At 39.1% G+C, this 15,725-nt stretch overlaps 1 protein-coding gene across 7 annotated transcripts in view; it reads left to right on the plus strand.

The window, feature by feature from the left end:
- Positions 1–15,725, plus strand: part of rapgef4a (Rap guanine nucleotide exchange factor 4a) — a 33,774-nt gene that overhangs the window by 10,595 nt on the left and 7,454 nt on the right. For 5 of the 7 annotated variants that reach the window (XM_007546477.2, XM_007546478.2, XM_016668653.1 and 2 more), the window contains 13 exons: positions 7,173–7,242; positions 8,494–8,558; positions 9,615–9,665; positions 9,738–9,844; positions 11,729–11,850; positions 11,952–12,135; positions 12,235–12,319; positions 12,625–12,685; positions 12,760–12,836; positions 12,923–13,069; positions 13,466–13,581; positions 14,877–14,962; positions 15,562–15,640. In XM_007546477.2, the coding sequence (XP_007546539.1) occupies positions 7,173–7,242; positions 8,494–8,558; positions 9,615–9,665; positions 9,738–9,844; positions 11,729–11,850; positions 11,952–12,135; positions 12,235–12,319; positions 12,625–12,685; positions 12,760–12,836; positions 12,923–13,069; positions 13,466–13,581; positions 14,877–14,962; positions 15,562–15,640 (1,250 nt within the window). Of the gene's footprint in view, positions 1–1,356; positions 1,574–7,172; positions 7,243–8,493; positions 8,559–9,614; positions 9,666–9,737; positions 9,845–11,728; positions 11,851–11,951; positions 12,136–12,234; positions 12,320–12,624; positions 12,686–12,759; positions 12,837–12,922; positions 13,070–13,465; positions 13,582–14,876; positions 14,963–15,561; positions 15,641–15,725 lie in introns of those variants that run through there. The other 2 variants (XM_016668652.1, XM_016668651.1) reach the window with 2 other exon arrangements.

A 15,725-nucleotide genomic window follows, 5' to 3' on the forward strand; every position in this document is an offset into this window, starting at 1 on the left:
TTTCTTTCTGTAATTTAGATACTCATGTGTTTCGTGTTGCTGTCTCATGCAATAACTCGAGCTGTAATGCAGCTCTGCACGTGACAGAATCTGGATCTAGTCGCCAAGAACTGGCAGCCTTTGGCTTGTTTGCTTAACAGAGCAGACAAGCTCAGCAGCGCACAGTTGAGAGACTGGCTGTGGCTTTAGATGACCTTATCATCAACTGTACTCTGTGCTTTGTTATCTACTTCAGATGCTCACCGTCTCTGAAATGTAACACCAGGCTACATTTTGCCTTTGTTCCCTGCTGTAGACTCTTCAGCCCGCGTCGGGTCTGGACAGGAAACATTTGCTCTGAGCATTAGACCTGGCACCTCTGCATCCTTTGAGTGAAATAGAAGTATGCATGCTTACAGCTGAACTCTGAATGCTTTTTTTTTTTTTTTTTTTTTACATTCGAAGCACATGTGCTAGAAACGAAGCTGAGGGTTGGAGTGTGGCATGTGACTATTGTTGGCCTGTGGAGTCAGACTAGTGAGCAGCCAGAGGAGAAACCTGACGAAAAGGAAGTGGCAGGGATGTAAAATGCCCTCAGGAGTTTGAAGCCTGGTGAGGGGGAGGTTTGAGGGGGGAAAAATGTATCTTCTGCACAGCACACAGCGTATCTGTGCAGTTTTTTTCTTTTTTTTTTTTTCTCTGTTTACAGAGTTGCTGCATGATTGAAAAGCTTAGTCTGAAAAGTTATTCTTCTTGGTTGTTGCCTTTTACGAGTCAGGATGAATACATCATTCTGTTGACAAGATTTCTTGACTTGACAATTTGAACTGTACGTGCTGAATGTTGGATTAGAAGCAGAGGCGAGTAGATGGACCAAAAATTGTACTTAAGTAAGAGTAGCACCATTCCAGCATGATTTCACTCGATTGAGAAGTAGCTGTCCAAGAAATTACTCAAGTTATTCTGAAAAAAATAAAAATAAATTGGTAAAAGAGCTACTTAAGCCCCGAGGAACAGACCAGAACATTTGATTTAATATTTTAAAGTCACACCGACAAAATTACATCAGCGCATACAAATTCTGTTTTGTAAAGGCTAAAAAGAAAGAAAAAAAACATACATATACTGAAGAGCCACTCTTCAAATATGTATGCATATATATCTCAACACTTGCAACATGAATATTTTTCAGATTTATTCTTTGTTTGAGCATGAACCTGCTGCAACACGAGGAGTTTCCCCACCTTGTGCGTAGAGATTAGCTCGTATTTGTGACGGACTGAGGGGAGGAGGAGAGATTGAGTGAACTCTGCTGTGTGCTCAGGCGAGTGGAGTTGAATAATCCTGCAGTTACTGCTGCTCAGAAGAAGTCAGCAGCTGACCACTGCTCTGCTGAGCTGTGTGGCTGAAAGTCTGCTTGCACTGCTCTCAGAAAGCCTGGAAGGCGCAGCTGGATGATGCTGGATCTGCTAAGACTGAATAACCTTCTAAAAGCCAGGTGAACCTGCTTGGAGCGTTTGGTAACACCTGGATTAGGGGAGACTGGACATTAACAACAGCAAGCGGCTCAGGGTGCTAACGGTAACATCTGCAGGTAATTTGTGCTAAACTTTTGGAAAAAAATCTAATGCAATATTGCACAAGAACGACTTATTAGAATTAGCTTGGTACTTATAAATCAACATTCTCTTGGAGTAATTTGTAGAAAATGTAGAAATTATCAGCTGAAATGTCAAAAACCTGTATTCCTGCTCCTTTAAGTTTTAAAATGCCACAGTTATTTTACTCTATTCAAAGATGCAAAATTAAATTCCTAGAATGGTATTTCATATATTCCTCCCACAGATCCTGAAGTGTGACTCTGACGATTCAGAGTAAACACTGAGCACTTTAAGAGCAGTTCTCACCATGCTGATTATGTAATTCGTTGCAAATTATTTAGGCGTGCATTAATGCCTAGTGATGCTCATGGTGCATCGAAGTACTCAAGCGGGGGGCGCTTGAAGTAAGAATGAACTGAGGGGATGAATGCTTCGTCTAAAGCCAAAGGTAAAGCCAAACTTACCTCTTTACTTCTTAAAAGATTTTGTATGCATGAGATATGCTGTCACATTTAAAAGTTTTCACATCCAGCAACTCTCTGGGTTTAGGCCAGTTAGGATCAGTTTTATCAATACCAAAAAATTTAAGTAATATAAAAAAAAAAAACCAGAAGAAAATATTCTTTAAAAAATGTAATGAATGTGATAATTTTTTTTTTACAATATTTAAAATTGGGACACCCCACATCTATTATGACTAAAAATAGCACAAATCACACACAAATCTATGACATCATGTAGATATGGTGAGAACAGAATTACTCAGCACTTTGAAGAAGATTTAACCTGGTTGAACTTCAAACATTTAGTCCAGTGAGCTCTTAACTGTGAAAGTAAGAATGAGTTTTAAACTGAAATAACGAAGAAAAAAAAAAGGCTGAAATCTTCAGGAAAAGCATATTGGTGGGACTTCTTGGGTAATTCTACTGAAAATAAGGAAATTGATTAAATTTACATTTCAGTAAGGTGACAACTTATTTACATTGTCCTCATGCAAGTATTCATAGACTAATTTATCTGTATGAAATTGTCCAAAGTCGCCCTCATTGAATCGGTTCTAAGAAAAACAACATTTTTTGACAGCAACTCTGATTTAAACATGCGCTAACCGACCGCTCTCTGAATAAAAATGTAACCATGCAGCATTACCTAACAGACAGCATGATATTTTGTCAATCTAATCCATTCTTTTCACAAGAAGGAGCACTAATTCTTCAGTGGATGGAGTGTGCAGAACCGCTGCCTGTGTCTCTCATTAGGACATGTTTGTGCCTTAAAACTATCGATCGTCCGTTTGTCAATACAGCTGATGGGCTGGAACATCTAAGAGATCATAAAGAGTGTGTTTACCATTATGTTTTCCCCTTACTAAGGACTTTTCTGTCAGGTATAGGGCTATAAAGTGACAACGTAAACCGAATCGCAGATGCAACAGACGTTGCTTTACAGACTTGTAAATATTTTAAGAACTATTCACATGCAAGCAGGAAGGAGACTTTTTTGGGGAAATGTGGGTAGATCCATGACTGAGGCTTTTAAAGCACAATACCATCCTTGCAAGTAGCAGAGAACTAATGCTTCTGCTTTTTCAGACTATACCTTTATTTTAAATAATGATTTAAAGCTCAGTCATATGAGCATCAGTGTTGAAAACTGCTGAACGACAATGACTGTAGTATCCACCTGATTGGTTCCCAGATGACAAATGTCAGTAAAAGGTTAATAACCAATCCCACAAATGAAGTTCGTGGGATTGGTTTAACACTGCTACTTTTCTTACTTCCCACGGCACCAAGCTGTGCTGCTGGTCTACAGGAGGTAGAGATTCAGTGTTCACTGTTGTTGTTTTTTGAGGTATTTCATTCAAAACATTCATGCTTATTAAAATATGATTGTTCTTCTTTGATGCTTGTATTTTGGTGCGAACAGACAGCTTTTGTTTAGGCGATTTCTTGATTCTGCAGGTCTTGTACTAATTTGATCTGGGTGTGGCTGATATGATTGAACTGTGTTTTCCAAAAACATTGGGTAATGACAGCTAATTTCTGATTTAACAAACAAAGAGGTTACAGGCTGGTTTGGATAGCGTGTTTTTTCTTAATACATGGTGCCATGAAAACGGATTTTTGAATTGTACCCAGGTTAAATTTGTTTGAGATTAAATTAGTTTAACGATCTGAAATGTTTAAATGTAATAACAGTAAGAACAGAATACAATTTGCATGGACACTGGCACTTCTTTACCGAACTGTAGCTAATTGCAATTGAATTGTTGTGTTCCACAAAATTTGGAGACCATCTTTCTTAAGTGTTTTTCTTAACACCTGACTGCGGATTTAATCCTTCTTTAAATCAACTCTGCACCCTGGAGCCTGTCTCTCTGGGAGAGCAGCTTTGAGGGCTCAAAGAGGCTTGGTTCATTTGTTCATATGCTCCTGAGTTTAAGTGCTTCTAGTTAATCCTAATCCTTTAATTGTCAACAAAGATTGATATGACGGCTGAATTGACTCTGAAGGCTTCAGTGAATCTGCATTGATTAGATTTCAGTAATTAAATCTATTGTTTGCATCTGTTCAAAACCACCCTAAGGCACATATTTCATAAACCTTACTTGACAATGACATAACTCTTTTTTTTTTTTTTTTTTTAAGAACGAGTGATTTAAGGAAACAGTTACCAGCTTATTTGGTTTTGGTTCCCTTATGGCTTTCTAAAGCGATTTACTGACTTCAGCCTGCAGAATTGAATTATAAGCATGACCTCTCAGGACATTTCCTTCAGGGGGAGCAAAGAAATTCTGTGTTTATATTTTCCTTCAGTCTCTACTGACCATCAGATAGAAAGGTAAAGATTATTAGCTTGCTGCTAAGAGGCTCTCAATCTGTTTTTGATTGACCTGCAGTGTAGTTTCTGCAGCACATAACCACTTTGTGCCATTTAACCCAATCACCGAGACTCTGTTAGAAATACCGCTTTGAAAATTTGGTTGAAGTGATAAACCGACTTGGAAAAACATTAGTTTTTTTTTGTGTTTTTTTTGGCTGGACTAATACAGATTCATGTACCTGAATGTTCAACATTGCCTGACAACCAGCAATGCTTTGAATTGATGTGTAGTCTGGTCTTATGAGACTTTGTTGCATAGGTTGAATTTAAGTCCTTCACTGTTTTGTATTGAAATTAGGCATGACCATTTAAAATTATCTTTCTTCAAAATATATAGAGGCTTGTTTGAATTTGTGTGAATCATTTAGAATATATTTGGTCCCTGCCATCAGAAATAAACTGAAGCATTTCCCACACTCAAATTCCCACATGAAATCAGATATTTTTTCTTTGTGAAAAGAAATAAGAATAATTTGCAAAGTGACTGTTTATATTCTATTAGACAGGAGAAATTTGGTTTATAAATATCCAGGATTTCACATTATACTCACATATCCAGTCACAGTCTTTATAAATATTGAAATATCTTTGAATGTATTAATAACAATCTAGTCTATATAAAGCATGATTTGCTTTTGGCTCTTTGGCTGCATACGAGTTGACCTTCTGTTGCATCAGCATTGTAAACAAAAACATGACATTTGCATGAACGCAGTGGTGCAGAACGATTATTCATTGCGTTCATTATGTAATATCTATGTTGCCACTGGGCACTGCGGGGTTGTGAGACAGAAGTTGCTTAATAATCTCACCATATCTGATCTGGAATAAAACTGGAAATCACTCCCACAAATACAAGAGAGGTTTTAAATTTCACTTTAAACAGTGAATACTATTTTTATATAATACTGTCCTCTAGGCATTGAGTCCTACTTGTATGTTAACACCAACAGGGATAAAGTTGCAAAAACACTCTTAACCTCCAAGGAAACATGCAGGGACAGAGAGAATGATTTCCTTTTTCTTTTGCATGTTGGACTGCTTGATGGAGGACGGTCTCTTTCACCAGAGAGTACACTAATGAGAAGCAGAGAGGCAGGATATTTTCTTTAGGCAACAGGAAAAAAATACACAACAAAAGAGATTGCAGCTGAGTGCTCTGTATGTGGAAACAAGACGAGTTGGTTACACCCCAGATCAATAGATTACCTTTCTGGTTTTACTTCATATTATTTCTGGCTCTGCAAACAAAAGATACTTACACTTATGGGGCACTTTCACCTTTAAAACTTCCCTAATTTTTCATGGTATAGATTCAACTTTTCCTGACAGGTTTCGCTTCATATTGACATGATAGCATCACAAGAATCCTGCAGATTTGTCAGCTGAGCTTTCAGAGATTGCATAGTGAACTCATTGTCATGTTCGAGAAACCAGTTTGGTTTAGAGTCGGGTGAGGTCCGGGGCTTGGAGGTGTTGCTGGCCATTCGCATGTCTTTTGCCCCCTACGTGTTAGCTGACATATCCCATTGATTTTCAATTTACCATATTAGGAAAAGAAAAGGGAAAGCGAAGCACACACACCACTTAGCAAACAAGGAAAACATGCCATTCATGTGACATCCAGCATGTACCATGTTCTCTTTTAACACAACACAGCACGGTAGCTTAGCACTGAGGGAATGACATTGCACATTTAACCAGTAAGAATCAGGCAGGCATTTGTTTACTTTAGATAACATGGTGGGAATGAAAAATCTGAACAAAAGGTAGCAGACAGATCCACAAAAGTTGGTTGTGACATAACCAAGTGTGACATATAGTAAGGTGCAAAAAAACAGTGTAAAGACAGATTTTTCTGTCTTTGTGTTAAAACTCATTGCCTTCATGTTTGGCATTGTAGGTTGAATCGTAAAACTACTTTTAATATTTGTAGTCCACAGAGGAATTTATTGACACTCACCAAATGGACTGCTCTGAAATTCTGTACCCAGATTTATGCTTCCTACGGGGGGTACAGTAATCATTCTGGTGGTCTCTTAAGTTGCATTCAAGAGCCATCAGCAGTACCAGGAAGCAGCTTACTCTGATTTATGGCCAAACCTGGTAAACAGGCTTAATGATTTTTACATTAAACTCCAGCTCTGTGTAGATGTGCCCCTCAGGGCTAGAACCCTAAATTATCTAATTTCCCCACCCACAAACTGAGTGCACACTTGAACTGCTGCAGCAGAGACACAGAGTGCAGCTCATGCATTACTGAGTGTATCAGGGTTTCTTTTGTTCGCTCCAAGTTAAGTTTTTTAGTATTGCAATAGTTCACTAGCATATTGTTGGCCTGGTTCTGGATGAGTTGAAAGTTGTTGCTGTTCCTATGTGTTCAGACATAACAGAGCATGTTATCTGGGCTCAAGTAGCCGATAAACACCAGATTGCGCTGCTGGCTAGCCTTTGCTGCTTTAATGTGACCCCGAATCAGACTAAATATTTTAACGTAGCAATATGGTTTTAAAATCTTAGCTTAGAAACGGGAATAAAATGATTTAATAGTAGTGTGTGTACTTTATAGATTTGGTTCCAATTCTATGTCAGTATTTCCAATGCTGTATTGAACTTTATTTAAAGAATATGTATAAAGATTGCTAAATTATTGATTTGACTTTAAATTGTTCAAATTAAAACCATATTTATGGCTTTGTTTTGCAGAAATTTCACCACTGCATGGCTGGACTTCTCGCTCCACCCTATGGCGTCATGGACAGCAATGGATCTGACAGTGAGTATTTCAGAGATGCTCTTTTTTTTGTTTGTTTTGTTTTATGGTATTTTCTCTATTGTTTAAGTTCTTACAGTATTAATGGTTGTTTTACACTTATATTGTGACTTATTGGAGATTAAGCCCACATTTAAGACTTAAATTAGAAAGATTAAAGTCAACTAAAACTATTATAGATGAAGAGTACATGAAGAAGATTATACTGAAGGGGTTCTTGTTTAATAAAAGCCAGCTAAACTGAGAATTAGCAGAAAACAACCCAGTGTTATTTCTGTCTCCGTGATCCCAATCCCCCACTCGATCCTCTGATGTTTTGATAAAATCTGAAACACAGTTTTCTGCTGCAAGTTAACTCAATATTGGCTCTGAGAGCTGTTGTAACCAGATTTTACATCACGCATCATAAAAATGATGAGCAGCAGTGTGCGGGAAGAAAATCCAGAAACTGCTGGTTTACAGGTGGCGGGCGAACTAGATGCTGCTCAATATTTGTCAAGCGTAACGGATAAATGGTTGCTTTATAATAGACTCATCTTCTCAAGTTGAGGTTTTATGGAAGCCTGTAATCTTGTTTCCATCATGCAACAGCATTGAAAAAGAAATACTCTCTCTGTTTTTGTAGCTTGCAGTCCAGTTCCTGTGGGATTTACAACTTATGTTTTATGATTGCTTACATTGTGACAGATGTCGAACGGGAGTCGCAGGGTGGAAAGTGCTGTACTCTTTCTTGTTCAAAGCAGCTGAATGGATTTGTAGCTGCATCATATAAATAAAGCATGTTTTAACAGCTTGCCATTCAAGTCCTGCTCCTTTACGCAATATGGGCGCTAACAGCAAGGTGCTTTTAAATTCGGCCATGCTTGATTTATTCCAGTCATGCATGTAGCACAGTCTGGTTTTAACACTTACAGCAGCAGAGACTGGCATTTTTAATTATTCACAGCAGTGAAGTGCTAAAACCAAATAAATTATTTGTTTTGATTTGATCTCGCAAAGCTGAAATGATGGCAGTAATTAATCCCCCAATGCCACCTGGATTGTGGAAAACTTAATGAGCAAGAGGTTTGACAACTCTCCTCATAACTCGCAACATTTAAACAAAACTTCTTTCTTTACTTGTCTTGTTTGTCAAATAAGGTTTTGAATCAGTCAAGTGTTGCCTGTGGATTGTTTGTTTTTCCTAAAAAAAAAATCAGTTTTGTTTTACTTTTTTACTCTGCATATTTTATTGTGTTCTCTCTTTTCCAATAGGAATGCCAGAAAAGGAGAACATAAGCAGCAATTCATTTGTGTCAGTGTCCAAACATCCAAATAAGGTATTTCTTATTGTAGAACGACACAATATCTCAATGTCTTTGTATTACTGTACCTACATCACTTTTAATCACCTCTCATAAAGGTAAAATAATCTTTTATTTAAGCACCGGAGCCAGAAACTAATAATAATAGTAACAAACATTTCAGGGTGAGATTATTCTACTAGAGTAAAATATGATTTCCAGGTTCTGTTGAGATTTTTTTTCATCAGTTGTGCCAATCAATTTGAAGAGTACTGCATTTAGATTTTAAATCATGCAAAGGCAAATCAAAAGAGCTTAAGATGATGCATCCTTTTTTTTTACCTTGTATCTTAGAGAAAGCAGACAAGCTGTGAATTGATTCCCTTGACATATTTTAGTATTTTACTCACTCCTTTATGCTTGGATGGGAATAAAGAATGAGAAAGCTGTTTTAAGCTTAGCCCCAAAATAAACAAGGTGACTGGAGTTTTTGTCTCCATCCTGAATAGTTCCTGTCCCACCTTTCCCCGGCGCTCATTTCCTGCTTGATAGTGTGGCACCGCAACAGATTTATGGTGCCTGCTTTGTTCAGACATGAAGTTTAGTCACAACACGGAGTTGTTGACTTTTGTGAAAAAAAATAAAAATAAAAGCAGATAAGTGTATGGTTGCTTTTTTTGTTGCAATTAAGCAAATGTGCTTTTTGCCTAGCAGAAAAAATAGTGCCAGTAAATTTCCTCATTGATGTAAATAAAACATGAAGCCCAAAATCAGCTGCGAACATGATTGAGTTGCAATGATTTCTGGGTCATTCCCAAAGCTTCTTGAATGTCAGACGTTTGCAGCTCCTTTGGTCTCAGCAAGAGACAAAAGTGATGGAAAAATATATTATGTGTCCAACTGCAGCAAGAAAATACTTTATTCAAGATTCATAAAAACCTGACTGTACAGAAAGGCAGACATGGCCTGATTTAGACGAAGGGCTCCTGAGCATACAATGGCTTTTCACTCTTTATGTCTTTTTTTCCATAAGCCATAATTTCTCCTCCAAGTCAGTTGAAAAAACCTTTTCTGTTTTATTTCATTTTGCAGAAGTCCTTTCCTGAAAGTCCGGCCAAACTTCATACTAAAAGTCCTACTCAGGTAGAAACTTCAGTCCTCATCTCAGAGGACTCAGAACTCAGTTGTAAAATATGAATGTTATTACAATAATAGGTTCCCTCTGAGAAGATCCTGCGAGCGGGGAAGATTCTCCGCCATGCCATCCTTTCCAGAGTGCCTCACATGATCCGAGACAGAAAGTATCATCTTAAAACGTACAGGTTAGTTGGCATTTTGTAACTCTGGGATTCTGATGAAAGACTATGAACAACACAACTTTACAGCTAATCCCTGTTAACTGTGCTCAGAGTTGTAGCATACGTGCGATTTATCTGCTTCCATTACAAGAATCTAAAAGAAAAAAGCAGAGTCGAGCTGAGAAAATAGATGAAAGTCTTTGAACCCTGACGATGCCAAGCTTGAAAGCTAGACTCAGACATCAGTGCAGAAGTAGGGATAGTGACATTTCCATTAGTTCAGAAAATGAGAATTTGTATGCCAATTTATTCAGTGAGGGGGAGGAGGTCAGGAAAAATGTTGTCTGAGAGCAGTAGCTTGGAAACCAAACGGAAACCAAACTATTGAGAAAAGCACTCGGTTGTGATTCCAGTCTGCCTACAGCTCACCTCGGCGATGAAGGACCCAATGTGTCTAAAGTCTTACTCAAGAGGGTTTGGCAGCGCTACAATAATAAAGTGAAAATAATACTATGAGGACACTGTATGTTATGCCACTGTCAGTCTGTAGACCTCTTGATAAGTGGTTTGGCCCTAAAAAAGTTGATGCAACACAAATGGTGGTTGGAAGGAGAGAGGAAATGGTGTTACACAATCAGACGGTAGCTGCAGTCAAACACTCTCTCTTTCACTTGACTCAGACAGAAAAACATCTCAAACCACAGTAAGCTAAAGGTGGATAGCGGGAGTAGATAATGATTTAACACAATCTGTAGATATCAGCAAATGTTTTATATTGACAGAGGGAAAGAAAAAAACCCCACACAAAATAAATGAAATCATGATCCTGATTCCTGACTTGTCTTGACGGTCTGGCTGTTGACTTCCTATTTGAGTTTTCTGTCCTATTTGTGGCATGAACTGTATTGTTTCCTCTTCCCTCTGCTTTGGGTTGTTCCTTCCCTTAAACACAGGGAAGCTTTTTTAGACTCAAACCTTAGTAACAATAGGTCTAAAATAAATACAATGAATCTAAAATAAATACAATGAATCTTTAAACGAAGATTCATTGTAATTGTGTAATAATTATTTACAGTTATTTTAAGTCATTCTATTAAAATAACTGCTTCCGAAATAAAAAACAATTTTTTTTTTGATTGAGAAGAAATTTCTTCTTTTAACTTGTATTTTCTGTGATATTTGTGGCCAGAGTGCTCACTACATTCCTTTTCTCACCAATAAGTTGCCATGCATCATTCCACATATTCAGTTTTTTTTTTTTCTTTATGGTTTTTATTTTATCAGGAGTTTATTTTCAGTGACCAGACTTTGACAGTGAGAGGCTTGGTTACAAACGGCTCCTCATTCATATTAAACTAGAGCATAATGAAGAAGAGGGTTGTGTGTTGTCTCTGAGATAGATTGGAGGTCTGTCCAGGAATCCGCCTCTTGTCCAGCGACTGTAGGAAATACCAGCAAATCCCACTGACATGAACAACGCAGACAATCAGATAAAAAGAATCAAGAGAAACTGTTATGGACGTGAAAACGTCTTCATAAATGTTTATAACTGTTGTCATAAAGTGTCATTCAGTAAATTATGACACTTTTAATATGCATTGTTTCATAAAAGGGCATTAAGATGACTAACTGTGCATTATTTGGTAAATAATGACACTTTTAATGACACTTGCACTAAAAGTCCATTGAAAGTGTTAGCTTTGCATTGGAAGTGTCATTATTTATCGAACAGTCATAACCATTCATAAAAACTCCTTCACGTTCATAGCAGGTGTTGTATCAGGTTTATGACAGTACTATGTCTGTCTTATGCACACCCCTTCAACTAAAGTGTTACCAAGGTGATTAAAATATTACATAATTTCTCATCTTCCTCTAAGTTCTTATGGAGACTTTTGTTTTCTCCAGGCAGTGCTGTGTGGGGACAGAGTTGGTGGACTGGCAGATGCTGCAGTGCTCCTGCGTCCATTCCCGCATTCAGGCTGTGGGCATGTGGCAGGTGCTGCTGGAGGAAGGCGTCCTCAACCACGGTTAGAACCTGCACGACGTTTGCCTCGGCATGCGAGACAATCACAGAAACTTTTTACATATGTTTTTAAATGATAGTCTGACTATCTGCGCTGTGATGCAGTGGATGGAGAGACGGTCTTCCAGGACAAGTACCTTTTCTACCGCTTCCTGGACGACGAGCAGGAGGACGCTTTGATACCCAGTGAGGAGGAAAGAAGGGAGAGCCAGGAGGAGCTGCAGGACACTCTGCTCTTCCTGTCGCAAATTGGGCCAGATGCTCTTATGAGGATGATCCTGAGGAAACCGTAGGGCTCTGACACGGCTCTCGCCACAGAACAGTGAGATCTTTCAGACAGCTTTTGGTTTCTTTAGCCTGTTTCCTTTCTTTCTTTTTTTTTTTTTAGGCCGTCTGAAAGAACACCGGATGACTTGGAGATAATTTATGAAGAACTGCTCCATATAAAGGCCTTATCTCACCTGTCCACCACTGTGAGTTACTAACAGTTTTCTGTGTCCTAAAAAATCTATAATTGTCAGTCTCTCCAATGGAATCACAATAAAACACACTGAAATTAGTGGTTGTAATGTGGCAAAATGTGTGACTATTTCACTACACCTGCCAAAAAGTAAATCGTAAATTAGTGTTACTGCTGTGTTAGTCGATTCAAAACACTTGGCGTGCTACAGCGTTTACTTTTAGCTGTTGTAAAATTTATTGTACTCAAGGAAACACTTGAGTTCAGGTTAGAATAGGTCTCTCCCACATTTTAATCATTCTCTCCTGCATTGGACAGGTAAAGAGGGAACTAGCAGGAGTTCTCATCTTTGAATCCCATGAAAGGGCAGGAACAGTGTGTGAGTATATTTAGATTATTTATCTGATGATAAATATGGCAAATCCCAGAATGTTGTTGTTTTTTTTCTCCCAGTGTTCCATCAAGGAGAAGAGGGCACATCCTGGTACATTATATTAAAAGGCTCGGTGAATGTTGTCATCTATGGAAAAGTAGGTGATTATTCACCTCATAAAGGTCCTCTGATTCTTACCTTTGTTGGACTGTTAGTTACTGATCAGCGTGCTGCTTTGCGCAGGGTGTTGTCTGCACGCTCTACGAAGGAGACGACTTTGGGAAGCTGGCGCTGGTCAATGACGCCCCCAGAGCTGCCTCCATTGTCCTTCGAGAGGACGACTGTCATTTCCTGAGAGTGGACAAGGAGGACTTCAACAGGATTTTAAGGGTGAGTTTAAGGTCAGCGTCTTGTGACGCTCTGCAAATATCAGAAAAAACACTATCGCCCTCTGCTGGAAATGACGTAGCAACGCAGTCAAACGTTTGTCTTCTGAAATGAGGCTACAGCTGATTGTTTGGTGTTAAATACCAACTTTTAGAGTAAATCATCTTATGGGAAACCACATATCCTGTTATAAGTTTTTTAACAAAAAAGAAAAAGCTGTATTTTAAGGACTCTCTCACCTGACAGAGTGGCTTTCTGAGAGTCAAATCACCAACATCAAAGTCTGCAAAAAACAATAAATGCAGCTTTTCAAACACTTTCTATAAGATTTCCAACTTTTCCTTTTTTTAATTAACAACATAGATGTATTCACTTTGTCTGCTTGTATTTACTACAAAGGATGTGGAGGCCAACACAGTGCGTCTGAAGGAGCACGGCCAAGATGTTCTGGTGTTGGAGAAGAGTCTCAGCAGCAGCCGAAACTCTGTCCAGGGATCCTCTGCAGCTCACCACAAGTAATTAAACACACCAACCAGTTCAGAGATGGATGTTGGACACCCATCACAGGCATTTAAGGAGAGCCATTTATGTGTAGCGTTCAAGTGCGCGACACTTCACCAGCATTGCATGGTCTGTATTATTGTACACTAAACTCACTCACCAGCGACGTTTCGGATGGTGATGATTCATGATGGTTGTCTTAAGAGAAAATTTGTGTTGGCTTAATGTCACTCCCTGCCATCTGAAACCCTCACAAAAACTCAGTTTACTTTCACCATATTAATCTTTAGTCATACAAACACAAATCAAATATTCCCACCATAACTCAGCTGTGAGTCGTTTCAATCCAACTCCATTGTGACATAAAAGCAGCTTCATCTCAGCGTGACAGTCTACAGCCATAGACTGGAAGCATACAGTAAAAAGAATCTGTACCAGCTGTGTAAGTGCTGTAACAATGCTGCAGCACTCGCACTCAAAGTAAATCAGATGACAAAACATTAACAAACTTCTCATGACATTCAGATGCAAACTGCAAGCAGCTAAAGCCTGTGACTGATTTGCAATAGATAGATAGATAGATAGATAGATAGATAGATAGATAGATAACTGTCACAAAGCAGAGTCATTTGTCTCAGTCTGATCCTAAGGGTGAGTGTGAAGTAAAGCTGCATCAGATGCTCTGCTGCCAGTAAGTGTTTCCTCCTAATAGAGGCATCTGTCACTGCCCCACGGTGGCTGAGATGCACAGAGACACATTAATGGTAATGATGGCCTGGCTCCTGGGGGGGAAAGGAGGCTTGGCAAGCCACAATTACTTGTTCAGGGTTGCCCTCTAATCAACTCCACTCTTGACACACAAGAGTGTCAAGACTACCCCGCGAGAAGGGAAGACACGTCCCTGCTTTCATGGCGCCCTTCCCTCTTGCCACGCTGTTATCAAGTAATAAAAACAACCAAGGGAGGTTTGTGTTCGTCCCCCTTCATGTGTGGGGGAGATGCTCCAAGTTTTTTTTGTTTTTTTTTTTTATAAATATATTTGCTAGGATTATTTTTGTGGCTCTTCTCCTCTTCTTCATCTTCAGGAGCACTGATTGTAAATAGGATTGTTTTCAAATGAGCCAATCACAGCCACACACCGAAGGAAGAGAAATCAGCTGAGGGGCCGCAGTGGTGCCACTAGGCATTAAGAGTCTGTGTATCTTGATTAATGAAGGGTGTGTGTGTGTGTGTGTGTGTGTGTGTGTGTGTGTGTGTGTGTGTGTGTGTGCGTGTGTGTGTGTGTGTTTGTTGTGTCGTGTTGCTTCAGATACAACATCATGTCCGGGACGCCGGAGAAGATTTTGGAGCACCTTCTCGAAATGATGCGGTCGGATTCCCAGTTCACTGAGTCAGGTGCTGCCCATTGTGTCAAACACAAGAGACTTGCGTTATTACCATATATAATTTAATGATATCTATCATTTACTGTGAAGAGTTCTCAGCCACACTGCCTTGGGTTTTTTCACATTTCATAATATTGCAACCTCAAATTATAATGAGCAGTGGAGAAAAGACAGTTTTCTTGTTCTATATATTTCTTTCATTGCGTAATGTTGTGGTTTGGTCTGAGCTGAGCGCCTTCCTCCACCCTCCTGTGGCCTTTGTGGGGATACATAATTAATTGACATGTATTGATTTTCTCCACCTAAGCTCTGAATCTCTGGGTTTTGTTTAGGGGGTATCAGAGTAAAGAGGCTGAATACAAATTCGCCCAGCAGTTTTTTGATATGCCGGGTGTTTTATCTCTCTGATCTGTCCTTGGTGGTCTCTGCTGCGATGACCCGTTTGTTCCCATCTATAATTAGCTCCACATCGCAGAGCTGATCTAATTACCATCATGTGTGGCGATGCATATGGTTTTCACTTTCCCTGCAGAGGGGACCGACCCGGCCATGTGTTTGAAGGTGTCTTTGATGTGCCATTAACTGAATCTTCGCTGTTATTTGTCTCAGATTCGGCCTTAGATGATTTTGTGCTCACGCACTGTGTCTTCATCCCGAACAGTCGGCTATGTCCTGTGCTGAGCGACCAATATCCTTTTGCCTACATTAAAGAAAAGTCTTCTTCCCAGTGAAATGTGGTTTTTGCTGTAGTTTAGTTGATCTTTAACGGCAGT

This window comes from Poecilia formosa, unplaced genomic scaffold, assembly GCF_000485575.1.
Source record: "Poecilia formosa unplaced genomic scaffold, Poecilia_formosa-5.1.2 Scaffold16, whole genome shotgun sequence".
Lineage (NCBI taxonomy): Eukaryota > Metazoa > Chordata > Actinopteri > Cyprinodontiformes > Poeciliidae > Poecilia > Poecilia formosa.